Source organism: Peromyscus maniculatus, chromosome 3, assembly GCF_049852395.1.
Source record: "Peromyscus maniculatus bairdii isolate BWxNUB_F1_BW_parent chromosome 3, HU_Pman_BW_mat_3.1, whole genome shotgun sequence".
NCBI classification, from domain to species: Eukaryota; Metazoa; Chordata; class Mammalia; order Rodentia; family Cricetidae; genus Peromyscus; species Peromyscus maniculatus.
The window spans coordinates 155,037,428-155,062,226 of NC_134854.1; the positions used below are offsets into that span (position 1 = coordinate 155,037,428).

The 24,799-nt window shown below is 41.8% G+C and overlaps 1 protein-coding gene across 4 annotated transcripts in view; it reads right to left on the reverse strand.

Moving 5' to 3' along the window:
- Positions 1-24,799, reverse strand: part of Dusp16 (dual specificity phosphatase 16) — an 85,473-nt gene that overhangs the window by 5,020 nt on the left and 55,654 nt on the right. For all 4 annotated transcript variants that reach the window (XM_076568092.1, XM_006976539.4, XM_076568093.1 and 1 more), the window contains exons 4-6: positions 18,987-19,150; positions 5,017-5,176; positions 554-677 (exon numbers count right to left, since the gene is read on the reverse strand). In XM_076568092.1, the coding sequence (XP_076424207.1) occupies positions 554-677; positions 5,017-5,176; positions 18,987-19,150 (448 nt within the window). The remainder of the gene's footprint in view (positions 1-553; positions 678-5,016; positions 5,177-18,986; positions 19,151-24,799) is intronic.

The following is a 24,799-nucleotide window of genomic DNA, read 5'->3' on the forward strand; positions in this document are numbered from 1 at the left end:
CATATGAAAACCAACTACTTCTTGCCAACAGGGCATGCAGTGAACTCAGACTCATTTGTCCCAGAGAAGACACCAGTCCTCAGTGGTCCTGCCAATTTCTGCCTTTCCCACCAAGATGAATGGAGAAAGCGGCCTAGTCAGAATTACTATACAGAACCTGGCCAGTTAGACAGGATAGGAAGTTTTGTTCAGATTCTATACGTGAGTGCATCAGGCTTTTTCAAGCAGAAGTACAATCAAGCAGAACGGACTCTGAGGAGCACTGTCAATCAGAAAAGGCCATGCTTCTCTAGCAAAAAAAAGAGGAAGAAGCTCTCCTGATCTAGTGTTACTAAAAAGTAGCTGGGGATGAACCCCACACATTAGAGAGAACTACAGCTAAGCAGAACCGTTCTCTTTCTCAGACTCCACAAGACCATGAGTCACCAGGAACCTGTGACGAGTGTGACCAAAATCATCTTGGTCTGCCTTCACCTGGTCACCCACCTTCATAGCTCTTCCTGTTTCAGGGAAAATGAAAAGCATGTCCCAGAAGACATGCTCCTGTCTGTACCTGTAAGCCTCATCTAGAGACATGTCCATCCTCTTCATGATGTAGGCGATAGCAATGGTGGCAGAGCGAGAGATCCCAGCTAAGCAATGAACCAGCACACACCCATTGGAAGCTTTCGCTTTCTCTGTGGAAGCAAATTTAAGAACGGTCACTAGGAATCTCTTCAGTAGGGAGATCTATACTCAGCGTGACTCTGAATGTGACTCTGTCAGCGTCTTCACCTGAGACTTCAAAGCAGGTCTCCCCTGTGTAGTCTCCTAGTTATCTTTTAGTATTGTTTATTAGGAGGAAGGGGAAAGGCAGTGATCTTGCCATTAAGGTCCCAAAGGGTTATTAACAAGCAATGAGTTACTACCTCAGACTGCTTGGCTCTTCTTTCAGAACTTTCGCCATGTAGAAGGTATGTGTGCAGGAGTCAATGGAAGACAAGTCAACCTCAGCCATCACTCCTCAGGTGGACTGTTTTCAGACAGTCCTTCACTGGCCTGGAACTCACCGATAGGCTAGGTAGTTGGCAGGCTGGCCAGCAAGCCTCAGGGCATCCTCCTGCCTCTGCTCCCCAGTACTGGGATTACAAGCAAGCACCACAAGCCCATCCTTTTCACACGGGTTCGGGGTCAAACCTGGGTCCTCAGGCTTGCACAGCAAGCCCTCTAACAGGCTGAGCATCGCCCCAGCTATCTGCTTAACTCAAAAATCATGAATACGCTGGACCAGAGCGCTCTGCTAGGAAGCAGGAGTTACTAACATATTGCATCATTTTAACTCCCCGGAACGTATGAGGGACTCAGGGATACATTAGAAGCAAAGCCAGGGGGATTCACACAGGGCTGCCCTCTTTGCTGATGAGGAGCTTCAAAAGCTTACACGTAGGAACAGATGACATTATCCCAAATGGCCTGGAAGCAACTACCATGACTGATTCTGTTCTGAACAACTACACATGTGCTCAGCCATAAAGCTGTTGCCATGCGGCCAAATCCTCCTCTTTTCATTTATTAGTTAAAGCTGAGGTTCATTTTTTTTTCTTTCCAGGCAGGGTTTTTCTGTACAGCCTGACTGTCCTGGAACTCACTCTGTCAAACAGGCTGGACTTGAACCCAAAGATCCGCCTGCCTCTGCCTCCCAATTGCTGGGATTACAGGCGTGAGCCACCACCACTGGTGGCGAGGTTAAAGTTCTTAACATACAGTTATACACTAGAAGAGATACAGACTTCTAGTCGACATGATTTATTATTCATTATATGCTAAGCAATTTAAGAGTGCGCAAAGAATAAGCAACAAGCAGCATCCCAGCTGGAAAAGGGAGTCCAAGAGGAACAAATGAACACAATCTACACTGACACCCAGAACCAGGCTAACATACTTAACACCCGGGCCTGCGTGGAACTCTGTGTCATCAGCCACCAGCACTGATCTTCTACTCCGTATTCTCTTTTTCTTGGGTTCGAGCCTCAAAGCTAAGGTTTCCACCTAATGGCAATTTCAGTTCTCTGTCATAGCCATTGTACTTCTCCTATGACTTGACTCTTCCCCCTTTCTTCTGTCTCAAGTATATGGGTGAACGTGTATATGTTGATCCCAACCCTAGCTGGAAGCTGCTCCACATCATGATGGGAAGCAGGCTTGGAAGGCTAAGAGAGAAATGCAGTGTAGACCACTGCCTAGCATGTTTAAAGCTCCAAATCCCATTCCCAGCATGCACACTAAAATACTTTGGTTCCAGTTTTCCTAACTGGAGTGTATTTTCTATTACTGCTAATAATGATCTGGGGCTGGAGGGTGCTTCAGAGCACTTGTTGCTCCTGCAGAGGACTGGGGTTTGGCTCCCAGCGTCCACACTGCAACTGTGTGTAACTCTAGCTGCAGAGTATTTGATCCCCAATTCTGACATCCCCAGCAACTAGCACATACAAACATGAAGGTAAAACATGCATGAAGAAAAAAATCTAAAATAACATTTTGAAATAATTATTATCTTAAAAAATTGACTAGTCGGGCATTAGTGGCACACGCCTTTAATCCCAGCACTCAGGAGGCAGAGGCAGGCGGATCTCTGTGAGTTCAAGGCCAGCCTGGTCTACAGAGTGAGATCCAGGACAGGCACCAAAACTACACAGAGAAACCTTGTCTCAACTCCCCCCCTCAAAAAAAAAGACTATAAGAATCTATCATGGTCCTGTTCTTATACTCTTATGCAAGCAGTTAATACTGTCTGGCACACATTTTTAAAAGATTATTTATTTTTAAAAATGGGGAAATGGCTGGAAGGTTCAGCAAGTAAAAGTGTTCGATGCATAGCCTAACAACCTGAGTTTGATCCTTCGAACCCACAGTGGAAGGGAAGAACCAGCTCCCCAAAGTTGTCCTCAGCCTCCACATGTGTGGTTGCACACGTGTGCCCACACTCATGATTCATATATACACAATAATAATAATAAAATTAAATTAAAAATTCTGAAGGAGGCTGCAGAGATAAAACTGACAGTCATACAGCCGCAGCCCGAGTATCAATGAAGCCACATCAACAAAGGAGATGCTGTGTCCAAGTAGAAAGTCAAAACTGACCTGGATTGTCCTGACCTCCACAAATGCACCATGTCACACGTCTGCTGAGTCATACACATACTTATGTCCAATACATACAAGTAAACAGGTATTTTTTAGAATCCTGACAGTAACATGCATTACAGTGTTAATGATACATTTCCTTTCCCCTTCAATTTTCTGTATTGTGCTCATGCTGCTTTTACAACCACAATTCATCTGATAATTTTTTTAAATTAAATATAAAAGTGCTTATTCTAGAGTGGGCTCATCTGCACATAGGTCTTGACAGAGTGAGTGTGAACCCAAGTCTTAGCATGGAAGTCACACGCAAAGACCTGGCAGAGAGGGCCAGGACCATGCACAGGAAAGCCCTATCAGTCCTGACAGGGCACTCAGAAAGCAGTCTACCTTGGCTGGCACTCACCAGCCAGGTCAGAGCTAACTGGAGGTGGCTGCAAACGTGGGAGCAGGGGGGTTCTCGGGGGTGTCAGGCTGAGACACCTTTCTGTGTAGGAAACTCAGGAGTCGCTGCAAGTTCGGGAGGAAGGGACAAGAAGACAGCGATGGAGAAACTGGAAACAGCAGCAAGTGAGGACCACAGCAATCCGGGAACAACGTGTAGGTTTAAAAAAGGACAGGAACCTTTGCTCTAACAACAGCATACACAAAAGGAGAGGGCTGAGAAGTTAAAAACTGAGGACAGACTGACAGTGAGGAGTCAGAGAGCTCAAACAAGGAGGTGATGGCCAAGGGAGGTTGGATCTACAGACAGGAGTATTGTTAGTCAGAGAGGGTAGCCTGGGCCTGTAGTCCCAGCTACCTGGGTGGAATGTCTGGGCCCCAAAGTTTGAGGCCAGCCTCAGCAGCACAGTAGGAACCTGTCTCAGAGAAAGCAAGGGTAGAAAAAAGAAAACTACAAACATTTCTTCAGAGCTACCTCAGCGCTTAGTACTTTGTAAAGTGTTTGGTGCATGTAGATTATCTGCTTTAATCCTCACACCTTCCCAACAAATTAGGTCTATTACCTTCAGCCTCTCTTTCAGAAAACAGGCACACAAGAGTTTTAAGTTAGTTACACACAATCACTTAACTGATAACCAGGGAGGAAGGACTCAAAGTTTGGCTCCAAAGTACATCCTTTTAATCAACTCTCTATGTTGCCTCAGAGCAGAATCATAGAGTTGGTGGGGGTGGGGTTGAGCAGGAGCTTGGATCATGTCTCTGAATCAACATGACATGCAATGGGAACATTAATCACATTAATCTTTTTTTTATTTAAGGGCAAAAAAATTGAAAGCTATATTGAATATACTTCTTAGCAGTGCAATGGGAAAGTATTAGTTTAAAGAATTTTCTTTATGATTGTTTTAATGTGATACAGACTAGCTTCTGTTCATACATGTGCAAGCATGTGCTGGAATTTCGCTGGACTCAAAACTTCATGAAACTATTGATGCATAGACTGAGGCTCAGGAAATCCTGTAACATATAAAATGACTTCATATATAATGGGATGTTTTCACAGGACCTAACTGTGTTTTCACAGGGAAAACACAGGACCAAGTATGAGGGACTATCAGCCACATTCATCAAATGTTTTCAAAAGATTTGAAAAGTGGGAGGGTAGGAGTTAGTTCTGAAAACTTAACTGATTTTTAAATACTTGCAACAACACATAATCATAGATCCCGCAAGGCTTAACCTTGGTGCTGTTAAAAGTTAGCCAGCAGGTCACAAGGCCAATCCCCTAGGAGCAGCATGGCACACGTCACCTTGACCATGAGTAAGTGAGCAACATCATGTGCTGCTTTCAGACTGAAATCTCTAAAAGAGGCACAAGTGGAATGGAGTAGCTATACCTGTCTGCGACACTGTGATTCAAAGGCTTGACCCTTTGTCATAGCTACATACCAATGAAATCCACAGACTTGTCCAACCAGGGCAGGATTTTTTCACAAAAGCTGTCATTCACAGGCACTCGCAGGAAGTGAGATTCGGGTATGAAGTCAGGCTTTGGACAAGTATTGCTGGCATTTAACACATAGCCAATCCCATTCTGTTGCATCAGCTCCTATAGAGGGAAAGAACAATTAAAGAAACGAATTGTACTAAGAATCATTTTGAAAGATTGATGCTTAATACTATGACAAATATTACCAGTTTCTCTGCAATAGTTATTCACATAGTGAAATCCAAAAATCCAATGAAGTGGCGTTTACATATTCACAGTTGAAAGTGAAAAAAATTACGGACATCAAAGCCATTTAAAATAATATGCCTGAAGAGCAACCACACATGGTCAACACAGTCAAGTCTCAGTTGTCTCCACTGCTAGAGAGCGCAGAACAAAGAACACAAGGGAACAACGGTGCACACAGCTCTCTGCCCACATGACCAGGCTGCGTGTTCTCGAAGATGCAGGCCTGGCCATTCTTGTTGCTTGGCTTAAACAATCTTTCTGAAGGCTGTACTATTTATGTGAGTTTATACCTACTGGATACTGGAACGTCCACAGACCTTTCACATTCAAACGCCAGAAACCAAAGACAGCATCCTTCTCCCTTTTTTGTCCTAACTCCTGCTTTCTCTCATCCCAACACTGATGGAAGTCATACACTGAGAACATCCACCCTGCCAGCTAGCAAGAAAATACCACATGGCTCCTTTTTCTTCCTCATAACCTCAATTACTTCTTCCATTCATTCTCTCTCTTCTCTCTATTACCATCCACCATTCAGTCCTCAAGATAACTTTTTTAAAAAGCCACTAGGGAGCTCCTGATGTGTGGGGTGTATTTCCCCTCCAAACCATATTCTTTACAACAACTAGGGTAACTTTTTTTTTTTCTTTTTGAGACAGTGTCTTGCTGGGCATCCCAGCCTGGCCTCAAACTCTACACTCAAATGATTCTCCAGCCTCAGCCTCCAAAGTATCTGGAACTACAGGCACATGCAACCACACTCTGCTAATCTTTCTTACAACTAAGAGTAGGCCAAGTGCTCCTGACATACACAATCCCATAGCATGGCATGTGTACTCACCCACCCTTCCATGTTTAGAAGGCTCTGCTCCCGTCTTCCTGATGGCTTTCTTCTCACTTTCCCCACTCACCCTGACCTTATCTATGAATTCCTTCCCATGGACATACAACCATTCCAAGCTCCATTCTTGTAGAGTGCTGTGTTCACACCATTATAACAACTCAGCATTGTATACTGTGTTAACGGTTGACTCCTGTCTCCCTATTACACAGTGAAACACTGAACAAGGTCTTGTAGTGATCTTGTTCTCCTGTGTAACTGCACTAACAGGAACTTGTCATTTGATAAACACATCGACCACTGACCCGATGACTAGGCAAGCAGAAGCAGCCCCGCTCTGATCAATCTTCCCAATGCTGCCTCTACAGACATCTTCTAAGCCTGGAATATTACTCTAAGCAACCCTGGTCATTTCTTCTTTTTCTTGGAATACCATCTTTTTTACATTTTTCCAACTACTTTAAAGACAAATGGTAGTTTCCTTCCCGTTTATCTTCCTAAAACATGCTGGATCTCTCTTCTCTTCATTTTGCACACTTGGTATAGTAAGTGTATTTTATTTTGTACAAAGGATACAGATTGTCTGTGCAACCCTTTCTCATTCCTGAGATAACATCAAGAAACACCTTTGGCGTTCTAGGATAGACCAGTCTCTTCTTTACACCAGAGCACAAGGCCCCTGGTGGGCTCATTTGCTCCAATTAAGCTCAGGATCAGACCATGAAGATCTCAATGGTGTTCATCACAACCTTTAATCTCCAGTGCTTGGGGCAGAGGGATACTCGTTTTTCTCTAGGTGAACCACAGATACCCTGGGTTTAACTAAGTACCATCTGACTCACTGTGGGCCTAGCATGTACCTGGTAAGGAGACCAAAGAGACCCAGTGGAACTCAATCAGCCTCTGAGGCTTTTCTTACTACTGTCCTTAAGGAACCACACTATACTTCTTTCTCTTCTTTGCCAATAGTGTTAATTACTAAGTTACATTATGTTAAAGCAAAAGGAGGGGACTGGAGAGGCGGCTTAGCAATTAAAAGCACTTGTTCTTGTACAGGACTGAGGTTCTATTCCCAGCACCCACGTGACTCACAATCATCTCTAACTCCAGTTCTGGAAGCTCTGACCCCTCTTCTGAACTCCGTGGACACTGAGCATACTCATGTTACATATTTATACATGCAGGCAAAACTCACATATATAAAGAACAAGTGAAGCTTTTTGTTTTGTTTTGTTTTTCGAGACAGGGTTTCTCTGTGTAACATTCCTGGCTGTCCTGGAACTTGCTCTGTAGACCAGGCTGGCCTCGAACTCACTGAGATCCACCTGCCTCTGCCTCCCAAGTAGTGAGATTAAAGGGATGCGCCACCACTGCCTGGCTTATTGTTTTTTTTAAGAAGCAAAGGGAAATAGTGGCAGAGTGTTCTGTCTACCAACTCAATAATGAAGATACAGACTCCTTATAAAACCTATTACCAGCTGCTACCTAAAATTCCTTTGGGAATAAGATAGAACTTTATAATAAAACAAGACCAAATTTTAAAACAAAAGGCAAACCAAGTACTAACATGCCACATAAAATGAAAACGTAATCTGACTAATAAGTAAATTCCATAGTGCCTTCGTGTGTAGATTTGTAGTTACTACATCAGTGGGAATGTCAGTTAAAGAAGGAAATCATTAAGGATGACACATACTTGAAATGTGATCTATAGCTTAAAATTACATATTAAATAATTTATACGTAACATGAAAACAGGAGCAGGGCCATCTGGGAAAGGACGAGAACTAACTGTGTGGGACAAAGTACAAAGTACACAATACATGAATGAAAATGTCTTCATAAGCCTACCACTACACAATTAAAGAGAATTCCAAGTCAGCCGGGGTTAAAATGATTAGTAAAACAAAGGTACATTAACACACTGATTTATAATGCAACTTCTCTCCTTAGCTGAGTAGTTTCTAGGAAACCACACTAAATGCAACTGTTTTTACTTTTTGAAAAAAAAGCAAGATCTCACAAAGGACTGGAGATGTAGCTCGGTGGTACAAAGGCTGCCTAGCATATATGAGGCTCTGGGTTTATTTCTATTACCAAGATAGATAGACAGATAGATAGATAGATAGATAGATAGATAGATAGATAGATAGATAGATAGATGATAGATAGATAGATAGATAGATAGATAGATAGATAGATAGATAGAAAATAAAAGAAAGGAGGAAAACAAAGAACTTAGGAAACAATGTCAGTACAGACACCTCTTCCATTACGAATGCCTCCCAAATATTTATAGCTGCTAATTTAGCTGAGGTCATACAAAAACAAGTCTCTTCTCTCATTCTTATTCCATCAGAACATGTACTATTTTAATTAATGTACATAATTATAATAGCAAGCAGGCTAGCCCAAACAGGTCTGAGGGCAAACAACTGACTCTGGTAAGTACACTACTCAAACAGAGTGGCAGGTGTGCTGCAGGAAACCCACAGGTAGACAGAGGGCCCAAGGACTGCACAGTGAATCTCTCAAGTTAGTTGAATAGTTTTAGGAGTTCAATACAGCTCTATTAGTTGTTCTCTTGATTGATATTTCTTTAATATTTTGCGGAATGTGCATATGAGTGGCTGATAGGGTATATTAATTTAATATTTTTTTTTTATTTTCGTGTGTAGGTTTATGTATACAACATGTACACAGATGCCCATAGAGACCAGAAGAGGGTGTCAGATCCCCTGGAACTGTAGATAGAGGCAATTGTAAGTCAACCATGTAGGTGCTGGGGACCAAATCTAGGTCCTCAGCAAGGACAATAAATGCTCTTAACTGATGAACCATCTCTCCAGCCCAAGGCACTGTCATTTTTTTGTTGTATGTTTATGAATAATAAGTATTTTGTGAAATGATTATTCTTCCACATAAATGGACACTAATGCCTTTGTTATAAATTAGATACATTTATGTAATTTTTATTTTATTTTGCCACATCATATAAAATATATGCAACTGAATAATTACTCTGTTCTGTAATTAAACAGTACAATCTTTAAACTTCTAAAGAGTAGTCATCTTACACTGTTATTTAGCTTGGACTTTGAACTACTGCTAATACGTGCCCGTCCAGTGATAAGATAAACCTCTGGTCTTCAATACCTTCTGACATCATGGTGCTTGAGTTCTTCGGACTCAGCTTCACTGCTTACCCTCATGACCTCTAGCCTACCATCTAATATCTACAAAGCTTACAAAATTGCCATTGTCTGAACCCACTCTTGGACACCCTGCCCCTCTTTCCTGTTCACTCTCTTATTCCATCCACTCCACCCAGAACCCTTCAGCCCTTCACTCTGATGACCCTACCCACTTTTCCTGTTCTTCATCCCCACGGAGTCTGCCTTCCTTGTCCAACTTCAACTCCAGAGGCGATTGCTACAACCACTCCCTTGTTTCTGTCCTCAAGTCCTGGCCGCTGTATCACTTCTTCATGCTCGTCAGCTCTAACTTCTAGGTAACATCGATCCTCCACTGAATCTGCAAGTGTGCGCATGGAGCTGCACAGGGCTATGGAAAAACCTTAGCCATGTCACCTGCTTTCACTTTTGATTCAGACTCCTCAGCAGTCAAGGCAATCCCTAGCCATGTGTTCCCCCCTCTTGTGTCATCCCACCCACTTCCCTCCCCCTCAAAACTTCTACTATATTCCTGCTCATCCTTACTCTCAGCTGATGGAAGATCTCGTTTTCCTGCTATACGGGAAGACCAATTACAGGCAAATTTCATTCCACCCACCACATAGACCTTCTACCAGCACACACATCTGTAATTCTATCTTCCCAACGGTTGTTACAGATGAACAGCCAATGTCCATAAGGTCAGTCCCTCTGCTTGCTTAGTAAATTCAATCTCTTCTTATTCAAGGATATGATTCCAGCAATTGTTGGCCTTTCGTCTACATCAATTTTCTACTCTCTTGGACAATTTCCTCTACTAACAATCAAACAAGTATTTCTCCCATCTTAAAAATATTTCTTTGCTTTAAGCTCCTCTTTTTAGCAAAATTCCTTGTAAGAGTTGCTTATGCTGGTATCTCCATTCCTTTCTGCCTATTACTTCTCACGCCCATTTATCCCACAAGCTCTCCCATCCCTCTAACAAGACACAGATCATAAATTACCCTAGATCTCCATGTTGCCCTATCCGATGGCCAATTCTTAGCTTTCATCTTTCTTGACCTACAGCACCATCTGACACACTTAATTAGACCCTCTTCCTGGATAAAATCATTCACTTGCTTCCTGGACTACTAGTCTCCCTTTCTTTCCTGCTTCGCATTTACTTCTATTCTGAACCTGAGAAGGTAAGCAGAGGAAGAGATCAGAAGAGCTGCTTAATTATAGTCAGGTCACAGAAGTCTTAAATGTCAAAGCAAGGAGTCTTCATGCTACCAGGCTTCAACTCATGCCTGGAGTTTTAGCCTTCAGGAGGATAAAGCAGGAGATTGCATCAAGTTTGAGACTATCCTGGCCTAAATAGTGAGTTCCAGGACTTCCTGGCCTATAGAGTAGGATGCTGTCTCAAAAACAAAGCAAAAATTTTTTAAAAATTAAAATTAAAAAGACATCTAGGTGTGACATACACCTGGACAGCTAGAGCTACAGGGCAGAAACTTGTCTCATCAACCTTGTAATCCACCACATTTACTGCTAAGTAAAAAGAATTTGATCAAAGGATGATGAAAACATGATTTATTAGAAACAATTCATAAATAGTGTGGCATGGACTAATGAAGAGACTGAGTCACAAACCCCAGAGCACAGCCCAGCAGGTTTCACTCCTGCAGTGTCCTGGGTTGGCTTCCTCTCCTCCCTCAGCTTTAGTTCCTTCCTGTTAATTAAGGCTAACGGTAAGGATGGTATAATGAAGGTAACAGTATGAGGACATACAATACGTAACATATAAAGTCTCACTAAATACTAAGTCATTTTATCCTGTTTTTAAAACAGCTTGTAACTGGGCATAGCCACACATGCCTATAATCCCAGCACTCAGGAGGCTACAGCAAGAAGAAAGATCACAAGTTCAAGGCCAGCCTGAGCTCCATCATGAGAAATCCTTCTTCTGTTTCTTATAGGAACAATTTAAGTTAGACGATATATAAAAAATATATATATATCAATATATCTATTACCCAAAAAGCCTGCAATGTAAATTCCCCCTTAATTCAAACTTCTCTTGCTCTTAATTGGCATTAAGCTGAATAAAGCAGGTCAGATATAAGAAAGGTTTCTCCTGCAAGATCAAAAATAAACTTAAACAATGTGTTCTGTTCTAACACACAATTAAAGATGTTCAAAAATGGGATTTATAGCCAGGTGTGGTGGTAAAGATCCAAGCACTTGGCAAACAGAAGTAGGAGGATCTCTGTGAGTTCATGAACCACCTGGTCTACATAGTAAGTTCCAGGACAGCCAGGATTCCATAGCAAGACTTGTCTCAAAAGAAAACAAAAACAGTAATATGTATGAGTCAAAAGAGAACATTTAATTCTGCTACTATAATTTTCATTATTTTTTTTTGAGATAAGGTCTTGATATACATAATAGGTAGCCCACTTTGGCCTGGAACACTCTAGCCCAGGCTGGCCTTGATTCTCAATTCTTTTGCCTCAGCCTCTGAAGTACAGGGGTTACAGGAACACACTATCTCATTTGGCACTTCATTTGTTGTTTTTGGTTTGTTTTTTTTTTTTTAAGTTTGTCTCCTATATTATGAAATAAGCTCTCTCTACAGTTAAGACTAATTTTTAAGTACAGATTCTATAATCTGTTCATAAGATCATGGAGTCTATGGAATACTGATTACAAGATGACCTTACTAAAACTAGTCTTCCCTCCCCCGCCCCCCCCCCACATACAAGTTCTTTATGTTAAGCAGCTAGTTTGAGAACAGAAGATCCCATTGAATTATATGGGCATTGAACTTCTGGATAATGTTACTTTAATTTTCCTTTCTGAAGTCAATTCCATGGCACTTTGCATTTGCCACTCAATTTGCATTCAACACGGACCTCAAGTTCTACCTGCTCTAGCCAGGCTTTCTCAAATATTAGCGACCACTGGATCTACCACTCACTTACATATGCTATCCTATGATGACCATAATGCATGCTCCCATCCTATAAGATGGACTAGGTCATTTCATCTGAATGTCATATGAGTACTAAGAGTCAGAAATTACCAGTTTTCAGGGGGAAGAAACCACGATTTAGTGACTTGATTAAAGTGATAGAGCAGTTACGTGGAGAACTGGCATGCAAAACTGTTTCTACCCAAAGCTGTCTCTCAGCCATCATGTGGTACTGCTTTAGTATTGGGAGTTATGCCGAACCACCTTGTTGTGTAAATTATTGTTTAACAAGTAAGTCTTTCTTATCTAAACAATCAATGTGTACACTGTACAGTGTTCTACACATGGTACCTACAATATTTTTAATGATAATTTTGGTGATCTTTTTATCTTCCTACGTCATATACTTCCCTGAGAAACCGCCAAATGAGCACTTGACAATGCTGTGCACAGGCTATTACCTAACACCTGTACAAAATAAATAAATCAGCACTAATCCTACCTGAAGCATAATAAGACAGTGTGGGAAAAATCAAATTTTGCATGTTAAAAGGCCACAATAAAAAAACCACGTAAAGAATGCTGACAACAACCGGGCATTAATGGTGCACACCTTTAATCCCAGCACTCGGGAGGCAGAGGCAGATGGATGTCTGAGTTGGAGGCCAACCTGGTCTATAGAATGAGTTCCAGAATAGCCAGAGCTGTTACACAGAGAGATCCTGTCTCAGAAAAAAAAAAAAGGAAGGAAGGAAGGAAGGAAGGAAGGAAGGAAGGAAGGAAGGAAGGAAGGAAGGAAGGAAGGAAGGAAGGAAGGAAGGAAAAAGCATGCTGGGGACAGACAGTTCAGTGACGGCTTAAGTGGTTCACTCCAGACATACAGCAGTTTCAGGCAGCTCTCAACAGACGATTTTATCAGTGCATTCGGAGTATTTAAGTATAAAATGTAAAAATTCCTCTAAATTTTAAGGGATAAGAGAGAAAAATAATCAAGAAACCTGAGGGACGGCCATACAGCTGAGTGGGAGAACACTTGCCCAGCACATACAAGGCTCCAGAATTATAAGAGAAAAGAAAAAAAAAACTCATCATTCAAATAACCAGAGAGTCTCAAACTTCTCTCATTCCAGATAAGAAATGGGCACCGGCAAATGACTTTAATACAGTACAATCAACTGTTCTCATTTCAACTAGTAAAGACCAGAGAACAAGAAAACAGTAGAAGAAACAAAAAGTACAGTGTAAGAGGAAGGAAAAGGATACTTAGCAACCAGTGACTTCTCATGGTTTTTAAACAAAAGGCACACCTTTAAAATGCGGGAAATAACTAATTCATGCCAACAGTTTAACCTTACTGTCCACTAAGATACCTAAGGCCTCATATTGCTCTTACCATCTCAAGTCTGACCAGTCCAAATTGAGGTGTGAAGTATAAAACACATGGCAGACTTCAAAAACTTGATACAAGGAAAAGAACATAAAACAAATTTTTATATTGACTATTAAAATACTGACTTAAGTGAAATGACTTAACTCAGTGACTTAACTAAAATTAACTCTAAATTGTCACCTTTTTTAATAATGCTGCTATAATATTTTAAATTATGTATGAGCTTGTTTTCTACTGAACATCCCTGATAAAGAATTAGTTGTACAAAGAAACCAGGAGGGGGAAAAAAAACCCCTCAACTATGATCCAAAAGACTGTTGGGATCTGTCAGTCCTTCCGTACAGCCTGATACAGAGAATTCTATTTTCCAGAAAATGGCTAAGCTCTCTGCCACTGAAGCCAATGACAAAGCCTAGGGTAAATGAGTAACAACTTGGGGCCAGCCTACATCCCAATCCTATGTGGGTTAAACACAACAGTGTAAACAGCCTGAAAGTTTTTCTTTTCTTTTTTTGTCAGCGCCAAGACAAGAAGACCTCACTATACAGCCCAGGCTGGTCCTGCAGCTCATGTTGAGATTACAGATGTAAGCCATTGTTCCTGAGAGCCAAGCACTTTAAATGTATTACAGTACATATTGAAATTTGGGGTCAACCTATTTTCAACAATTTAGCATTGCATTATATTCCCTCCATTATTATATTATTATACCATATTAGCTATGAGCCTCCTAAGAAAATATCTGTGCTTTTAATACATTTTGGTGACATACTGTGTGTGTGCACATGCACATTCACGTGTGGGTGTGGGTGTACACGCGCACACGTAGAAGCCAGGGGACAACCTCAAGTGTTACTCCTCAATAGCAATCCACTTTTATTTACTATTCAGATAGGGTCTCTCACCAGGACCTGGGGCTTGCTGATAAGACTAGGCTGGCTGCCCAGAAGACCCCAGGGATCTAACTGTCTGCATCTCCTCCATGCTGGGATTACAAACACATAGGGATGGAATTCAAATTCTCATATTTGTGCTGCAAGCACAACACACACATACACATACACACACACATCTATATATACACAAATATATGTATCTATATGTATGTGACATTTGTTTATTTATTTAGTGTATATGTTTAAACACCATGGAGCACATATATAGACCAGAGGACAATTTATAGGAGTCAGTTTTCTCTTCCCACCATGTGGGCTCTAGGTATCAAACTCAGGTTATTAGGGTTGGTATCCTTTATCCACTGAGCCATCTCCCTGGCCCAGCACTTTATGATTTTTTTAATATTAATAACATCATACCTGTGCTGGACAGTTTTATGTCAACTTGACACAAGCTAAAGTTATCTGAGGGGAGGGAACCTCAATGAAGAAAATGCCTCCATAAGATCCAGGCTAGCCAAGCGGGGTAGTGCACGCCTTTAATCCCAGCACTTAGAAGGCAGAGGCAGGTGGATCTCTGTGAGTTTGAGGCCAGACTGGTCTACAGAGTGAGTTCCAGGACAACCAGGAATGTTACACAGAGAAACCCTGTCTTGAAAAACAAATAAACAAAAAGATCCAGGCTGAGTGCAAACCTGTAGGGCATTTTCTTAATTGATGTGTGAGGGCCCACCCCATTGTGGTGCCATCCCTGGGCTGGTGGTCCTGGGTTCTATAAGAAAGCAGACTGAGTAAGCCATGAGGAACAAGCCAGTAAGTCGCACCCCTCCATGGCTTCTGTATCAGCTTCTGCCTCCAGGTTACTGCCCTGTTTGAGTTCTTGTCTTGACTTTCTATGATGAGGAAAAGCAACATGGAAGTGTAAACCAAATAAACCTTTTCCTCCCCAACTTTCTTTTGGTCATGGTGTTTCATCATAACAATGGTAACCCTAATTAAGACAACAGCCTTGTAGACTTTTGTTTTTTGTTTTTGTTTTTTGTTTTTTCAAGACAGGGTTTCTCTGTGTAGCTTTGCGCCTTTCCTGGAACTCGCTTTGTAGACCAGGCTGGCCTCGAACTCACAGAGATCCACCTGACTCTGCCTCCCAAGTGCTGGGATTAAAGGTGTGCACCACCACCACCCAGCTGACCTTTTTTTAATGACTTGAACTTCTAAATTTTAATAAAAAGGAACATATCATTATGGAAGATCATTAAAATTTTACCTTCAGAGATCTTGAAGAGAAAATAAGCATATACTATTGTTCTTGGAACGTTTAAGTCAGGAGGTTGAACATGAAGATCCTTTATAGTTTTTAATTGTGATTTCAAAGAAAACGGCCCCCAAGAGGAATGGTGCTATCAGGAGGTGTGGTCTTGTTAGAGTAGATGTGGCCTTATTGGAGGAAGTATGTCACTGTGGAGGCAGGCTTTGAGATCTCATATGTCCTCAAGCCATACCCAGTGAGAGACCCCTTCCTGTTGCCTGTGCCTCAGCTACCTCTATAGCACCACGTCTGCCTACATGCCACCACATCCCACCACCATAATACTGGACTAAACCTCTGAACTGTAAGCCATCCAATTAAATATTTTCCTTTATAAGAGTTATAGTCATGGTGTCTCTTCACAGCCATAGAAACCCTAAGACAATGATGCTTGTGAAAGAGTCAATCTGCCATGTATCTGTAATCCCAGCCTTCTGAAAGGAGTGGCAAGAGGGTCAGAAGTTCAAAGTCACCCTCAGCTAAATAAGCTCAAGACTAGCCTAGGCTTATGGACCCCGTCTAAGAAAAACAAAACTTAAAAATAAACAAAAACAAAATTGGGCCATGTTGTGAGTTCATTTAACACTTTTGGAATAACAATTTTTTCACATAGCAAAATTAAAGTGGCTAACTATTGATGTATTTATCGCCTGTATACATTGTATATAGTTACTGTACTTATTGTATATAGTTTTTCTTATATTAGTTATAAACTTTTTTATCTTAGACAAAAAAGGAAAAATGTGGTGATATTTTATTTTGCTCTAACAAATAAAGCTTGCCTGAAAATCAGGAGGAGTTAACCATAGAGGTCTGGAGGTCTGTACAGATAGATAGGAAGTAATAGAGCTGGGTGGAGAGAGGAAGTGACAAGGAGTGGCGGAGAGCTCTTTCTTCAGAGGATTTTGTAGGGGTAAGAACTAGTGGCTTGCTCTGCTTCTCTGATCTTTCAGCTTTCACCCCAATATCTGGTTCTGGGCTTTCTATTAATAAGACCAGTTAGCAATCTCTGTTACATCTAACTAAATCTCTAAAATCTTCAGCTCAAAAGGTTCTTGTCAACAGTAAACCTCATGGTCAAAGACAAATTCCTGTCCAATGTTTCAAAGCTGCTCAGCCTTCCAATGCTTCTTAGTACTCTCTCTCTCTCCCCTCACTTCCATATCTGTGGTAAAGAGGCTTAGTGACAGTCTTCCACAGTGGCTTCTGGCTGAACTTATTGTTCCATGAACACCCCCACACACACCAGACAGTGTTTCGCTGTGTAGTTTTTTGGTTACCTGTCCTGGAACTCATGTAGATCAGGCTGGTCTTGAACTCACAGAGATCTGCCTGCCTCTGCCTCCCAAGTGCTGGGATTAAAGACGTGTGCTACCACCGCCTGGCTTCCATGAACTTCTCTAAGTCCATTCTCCACCCACAAAGACTACGTGTTCTGTTTGTTACAGTTAGAAGTCAAGGCAGCAAGTAAAACCAGAAAGCTCGCATTTCCCTATTCTCAATCCAGGTTCTGGTTTGAATGCCATCACCCTAGGAGTGCTCACTCAGTTGTTAAGTTGAAAAGGGTACAGAGAAAAATCAATGTGTCATTGTCAAAAATAAATAATACAATGATCTGTAACAACTATTTGTACTAACTCACTAGTTAAGGTTTACCAAGAATTAATAGAAAGAAACCTTAACTAGTACTCTAATTTTATTTTTTTACCTGGATTAAATAAACCAAACATCTCTAGCTTTGCCACAGGAATACATGTGACTTTAGAAAGTTAATTTTGTTTCTGTAACATAGTTTACTTATCTGTAAAAGGGGATTAATAGCAGTCCCATGCTCAAAGGCACTGTGACCCCACCAGAGAGGTTCTGTTCATATATAAGCTGTCAAGTCTTAAGTAGGCAGACCTCATCACAGAGGAGCAAACACATGAATAACACACTGTGAAGGCAAATCTTACAGAAGCAGGGGCTCTGATGGAAAAGGAACAGAAATAATTCACTGTATTTTTCCTTCTACAAAACTTTGTTTTCTGTGCTAAGAAGACTACTGTGCACTCTCCAGCCAGCCCAACTGTTCCCATCATTCAAGGAGAAAATGCTCAGGGAAATTGATGCCTTCATAAAGTAGCGTTCTCAAATCACCAAGAGCTGAATTAAGATCGCTAGTTGCTTTTTCAATTAGCAATACCATAAATTAAGAAATTTTAGAGAAAAGTCACTTTTCCAAACAGGAAGAGCACTTTCACTTTTTTTAGCATTCCTGCTTAAGAGCATATAAACTGTAGAATCAGATTATAGTTCTAATATTGTTATATTTGTACCATTATACACAAAAGCCTCCACCCAAAACAAACAAACAAAAAAAGCAAGTGCTGGGAGGTGGTGGCGCATGCCTTTAATCCCACCACTTAGGAGGCAGGGGCAGGCAGATCTCTGTGAATTTGAGGCCGGCATGGTCTATACAGTGAGAGTCAGGACAGGCCCCAAAGCTACACAGAGAAACCCTGTCTCGAAAAAACAAGAGAAGCCTCCATTCAGAAAGTGTTTCTATAACAGGGCACGGCTGTTCAGTGCTGTCCACGGCTCTTCAGCAAGACTCCACGTTCCTCTCTCTGTTCAGCGAGCTTCAAACACAGTGGGACTAACAAAGCACACTTCTGAGTCTCTCCCCTTGACATCTGAGCTCATCTCTCCCTATTCTCCTGCCAACTGTCATCATGAGGACCTTCCTCAATCCAGACCTGACCCGAATCCCTTTCTAGTATGCTGCAAAAAACAAAACAAAACAATAACCCAGTGCATTATAAGTGTAGGGCACCCAGTTACAGTAATAGAACAATTAATAGCCCAAGAAGACAAAGCTGATGGTATGAAAAAAAAAAAAGAAAAACATCTTATTTCAAGTTTCTTAAACCTATGAGGAAAACAAAAACAATTTGGGTGTCCTATGGCAATAAGTAACACCAAACAAAGTAATATGGGAAAGATAATGGACACTTAGCCTGGCGGGGATGTCACACTAACGATGTTCCTCCTTTCTGGGATCACAGAATGTTCCATTGCTGCTTCACCAGCTGCTCCCAACAGATACATAAAGAAAGGCGTTTTGAAGCACCCACCTTGTTGAGGACATCTCGCTGGCAGCCAAGATAGAGATTGGGAAGAATTCGAGTTGGCCCAATGTTGGCAACAGGTAAGCAAGGCTGAGATATGCAGGTAGGGACTAGAGTGGATTTTCCTTCACAGAGGCCAGGGAAACAACGAGAGAACTCAGCAAACCCACCTAAGAATAAACATTGTAAGATTATGCCATGTACAATATAAAATAAACCAGCCTTATGGGAACTACTTGACTAAAACCATTTAAAACAGAAAAATCACCCCATCCAAGGACTGAGGAATCTGAAGGCAGACATCCACGGCTGGGCCCCTGGTGGAGCACTGGAAGTCTAATTAGTGAGTAAGAAGAGGGTTTATATGAGCGAGAATTGTTGAAACCAAGGTTGGATAAAGCACCGGGACAAATAACCAAATGAATGGAAGCACAGGATCTATGAACCAAAGGCTGAGGGGCCCCCAACTGGATCAGGCCCCCTGAACGGGTGAGACAGTCATTTGGCTTGATCTGTTTGGGAGGCAGCTATGCATTGGTGCCAGGTCCTGGGCTCGTTGCATAAGTTGGCTGTTTGAATCCTGGGACTTATGCAGGGACACTTGGCTCGGTCTGGGAGGGGGAAATGGACCTGCCTGGACTGAGTCTACCAGGTCAACCCCGGTCCTCGGGGGAGACCTTGATCTGGAGGAGGTGGGAATGGGGGGTGGGCTAGGGGGAGGGGTGGGCGAGAGGGGGAGAACAGGGGATTCTGTGGCTATTATGTTGAACTGAATGGTGTTGCAAAATAATAATAATAATAATAATAATAATAATAATAATAATAATAAAAAAACAGAAAAATCAGATGGTACAGAGCCAAGCAGATTACACTGCCTATGTGCACATTCCTTCCCACAGTTGCTGATGCTAAATGATGTAGAATCCAGCACTGAGTCTAGCTTATAAGGCTGTAGTACGGACGGACAAGTTCTGAAGGCAATGAAAATAAACCACTGCCTTTTTCAGACAGTCTCTTGATCCTCACATACTCTATGACATGTGATCTCCCTTTCTCTCTCCATAAAAATGTTATTTATGGGACATTAAAGAGGATTTTAAATCAATAGCAAAGAAGTAAAAAACAATTATTTACAACAGCAAACAGATGGGTATTTTAAAAAGTGATAACTGAATGTTATTCTTTTAGAATAAAAATAATGCTGTAAGCTCTCCCAAGATTTAACTTTAAGTCTTCCAACCACACAGATTACTGTAGTATTGTGGTAGGATTAAGACAAGGCCATGAGCCAGGCAGTAGTTGCGCACACCTTTAATCCAGGACTCAGTAGGCAGGGGCAGGTGGATCTCTGTGAGTTTGAGACTAGAATGGTCTAACAGAGTGAATTCCAGGACATCCAAACCACACAGAGAAACCCTGTCTCAAAAAAGTAAACAAACAAGACAAGGTCTTGATTAACCTAGGCATGCTTCACACTCACTATGTGACTAAGGATTACCTTGAGCTCCTCCAACCTCGGCCTCCCAAGTGCTGGGATTCAGGTTGTACCATCCTATCTGGCCATTTTTCTCAAGATATCAAAAACTTGCCTTACTCTTAAAACTTATCTCTATTACAAGGCATTACAGTTCTGTTCACAGTTCGTCAAGGCTCCATAATTACCACTGATTTCTGGAACCCCTGCTCATTTTTCTAAGCACTACAAAGAAGTATTCACAGATCCTAAATCATTTATAGTATATGAATTCTTGTGGCAAGAACTTTGGGTTCAGATCTAGAACTTGGGGTTGTTTGGCCAGACTCAGGCTTTTTTTTTTCTTTTTCTTTTTAAAACACATCTATTTAGTGAGTGTGTATGTGAGAGAGAGAGAGACAGAGACAGAGAGAGAGACACAGGTATCAAGGCCAGAGGACCAGTTGCTGGAGCCTTTTTCTGCCATGTGAGCTCAGCAAAGGCCTTCCCCTACTAAGCCACCTCCTTAGTGCCAGCCAGTCCTGTGGTTCCAGCTTGTATTCCTAATGAACTGTCCTATGGCCTTCAGTAAGTATCGCAGTCTTGCCACAATTCAATGGAGAAAAATCCACATAGCATTCTGAACTCATCTGAAGGGAGAAAATGTGAGGAAGGTCTTCTCAGGAATTTGCAATTTAAATAAACGTTCCTTTCTATCCAAATGAAAATACAGGAACCAAATTGTTTCTAATAAAATTCCTTCCTATCCAAACCTTTTTTTTTTTTTTTTCAAGACAGGGTTTCACTGTGTAGTTTTGGTGGCTGTCCTGGATCTCGCTCTGTAGCCCAGGCTGGCCTCAAACTCACAGAGATCCGCCTGGCTCTGCCTCCTGAGTGCTGGGATTAAAGGCGTGCGTGTGCCACCACTGCCCGGGTCTTACCTCTTAATCTCTCAACTCAGGAACCTTGAAGATTAGAATTATGGAAAATACTTGTTCAACTCAAGTATAATCCACCAGGACCTGTTTCTACTGTCTATGTTCAGTCCAGGGTCCAGGAGCAGTGAGCTCCAACAGCAGGAATTTGCAACAACATTTAAGCCACAGCAAAGTATAAGACAACATTCCTACCTCCAGTCTAAGGATCTATAACTTTTTTTTTTTTTTTTTTTTTTTTTGAGACAGGGTTTCTCTGTGTAGCTTTGCGTCTTTCCTGGAGCTCACTCTGTAGACCAGGCTGGCCTCGAACTCAAAGAGATCTGCCTGCCTCTGCCTCCCAAGTACTGGGATTAAAGGTGTACACCACCACCGCCTGGCAGGATCTATAATTTTAAAACTATTCTTACACATGAGGAATTGGAAGGTCTAAAGCTAAATTGGTGGATAGAGCAGGGGATCAGTTCCGCTGTAGAGATCCAAATTACTTTGTACGATGGACAAGGCACTCAAATCTACACCTGTATGGGTTTTATTTTTCATCGTTTCCAAACATGACTCCCAGCCCCGTAGAACTTATTTCATATGGCAGGCACACCATCACTCTGCCCTGAACCGTATGTGCGTGTGTGTGCGCACACACAGACACACAGACATACACACACACACACACACACACACACACACACACACACACACACACACGCCCAGTGATCACACAGTAGGGAAAGCAAGAATACAAGCGTCTGCAGTCGAGTTCACTCCTGGCCCAGCACATTCCAGATGCGGTCTGATGTGGTGAAGTTACTGGATCCCCAACTCCTAGTCTCCTCATCTGTAGAACAACAATAACTCTGAAAGGGACACTTACTAACACGCCGGCAGCACTACTGTGGGCAGCACACAGCAAGCACTCAAGCGGCGTCAGCGGTTCTTATTCGGTGACAGCAACCATCCCCCCAGCACTCCATAGGATCCTCCTAAGACACCAAGTGGAAGAGCAGAGCCGCAAAAGCCTTAGAACCTCAGGTCACATTCCCAAAGGGGGAAGCCGAAAGAGGGGATTTGTCCACAGAGTAAATAAACACTGCTTGTATCTCCTGAGAGAATCACAGCTCCTATTAACATATTAAGGACTTAAAATGTTATCTTCAAAGAAAATGGTTTAATTTACTTAAGCCAAATAAGCTTTTACAAACTGATTTAACCATGGAAGTCCCTCTAAAATCTTTAGCTGATAGTGGCATTCTATACAAGTAAATGCTAGAGTACCATCAACTAGACTTTCTCTACCTACGAGTATAACTGCAGATGATCTCCAAGGTGGGCAGCAAGGGCCCATGGATGTCTGCTGTTTAGATGTATAATTGTACCCCTCAGTGTTTCTAGTTATAGAATACAGTTCACATAAGGCATGGCCGCTGCAAAAGGTCTTACAACAAATAGTGAAGGTTCTCACTTTTTTGCTCAGTTTATACCAATGGACAGGCACTATTTTGATTATAATTGATTGTATGATAAAATTTTAACATCTATATGTTGTTGTTCAACCTAAGAATTTTTTTTTTTTTTGGTTTTTTCGAGACAGGGTTTCTTTGTGTAGCTTTGCGCCTTTCCTGGAGCTCACTTGGTAGCCCAGGCTGGCCTCGAACTCACAGAGATCCGCCTGCCTCTGCCTCCCGAGTGCTGGGATTAAAGGCGTGCGCCACCACCGCCCGGCCAACCTAAGAATTTTAATCTCTGGCTCCAATACAGTTCATAGAAAGTCTGTCATTTAAGACAACAAAACCATTCTCAGAGAAGGAGAATCCAAAACAAACCTTGAATCACGTTTTCAATTTGTAAATAATCATACTGAAAAGTATCAACAGAATATACTGAACAAAAACTATGACTAGCAGAACTGAGATTACAGGTGTGGCCTACCTGCCATGCCTGGCTCTACAGGTATTGTCTCAATCTTTACAACATGCTAGAAATAATTACCATTAGTGTTCCTATTTGCATACAAGAGCACAGAGGTTCAGAATTACATCTGTAATCGTTAGCAGAGCTATGGTATGAGTCTACTTCTTAAACCTCTAACTTCCCCTTGTCTGCAGGGACAGCCTCACTGTTACCTATGGTGTCCCAATCCTTACAACTGTGATTTGCTAGTTCTCAGTAACAGTCCAATAATGGTTATGTCCCTTCCCCCAAACTGATGGCAAGAGTCTTGCCTTCCCCAAAGAGAGGGTATGAGGGTGAGGGTGAGGGTGTGTGTGTGTGTGTGTGTGTGTGTGTGTGTGTGTGTGTGTGTCTCAGAAGCTTTGGTCTCTAATATGACCAGAGATAAGAGACTTACTAAATACAACTGTTGCTAAAAATCTCTTTCCTGGGGAGATGTAAACAATGTCTATTATTAGGCTGACTTAGAGAGCAATGGGTGAGGGGTTATGGGCAAGGGCATAGGTGACCGTAAGCAGCCACCCTGGAAGGTTTGTATAATGGACGACTCCCCCATAGCCCTTTCTCTAGTCCTCCAACTATATACTCTAGCCCTACCCAGAGACTCAGAAGCCACAAGCAGTTGAGGCAGAACTGCATATAACTGGTTGTGAGGGGTAGTAGGATACTCAGATGAGGGTCCCATGACCCTGCCTACCCCCTACTTCTATGAAGGAATGTCAACCATCAAGAAGCCCAGCAAAGATGATCTTTGGCAAACTGGCCTGATAAACTTCTAAAGATAGTGGCAATATGGCTTAGAGGATAGTCATGTACAACAACTCACATGGAATCCATAACAAAGGTCACAAATAACCAGCTAAAATGTCAATACACCATGGTTTGTTTGTGATCAGATTTACAAGCTGACAGTAAAGCTAAAGCTTTGTCTTGGCTTCCACGGGGTGTCTTTCAGAGGGACACACCTCTGCATCCTCCAAGAACAACTCTAAGTGGGAAACAATTTGCAAACAATCATATTAAGCCAGACAGCCTAGCTGTTCAAGGTCCAGCTGTATCATTAATTAGTACAGGAATCCTAAGTCACTTTAACTTCAATGTACCTCAAAAGGATGGCTCTAGAAAATTCCACGGCAGGAAATAAAAATAAATGACAGAAACCACTGTTAAACCTCAAAAAAAAAAATGTTAAACCAACAATATATGATAAAAATGCTTTATAAAATAAAAGGAACTTTGGATCTCTGCACAGAGGTAGACACAGGCAGATCTCTTGAGTTTCAGGCCAGCTAAGTCTACATAGCAAGTTCCAGGCCAACCAAGGCTACATAATAAGACTTTATTGCTAAACAAAATATACTCTTGTCTGAGTATTTTCGACTAATATCTAGTACAAACACTAATAGCCAGAATTTGAAATATTAAATAGTTTTCAATGGAACATCATTTAGTGCTCAGTCTGGCTTGAAATGTCCTAAACTGTG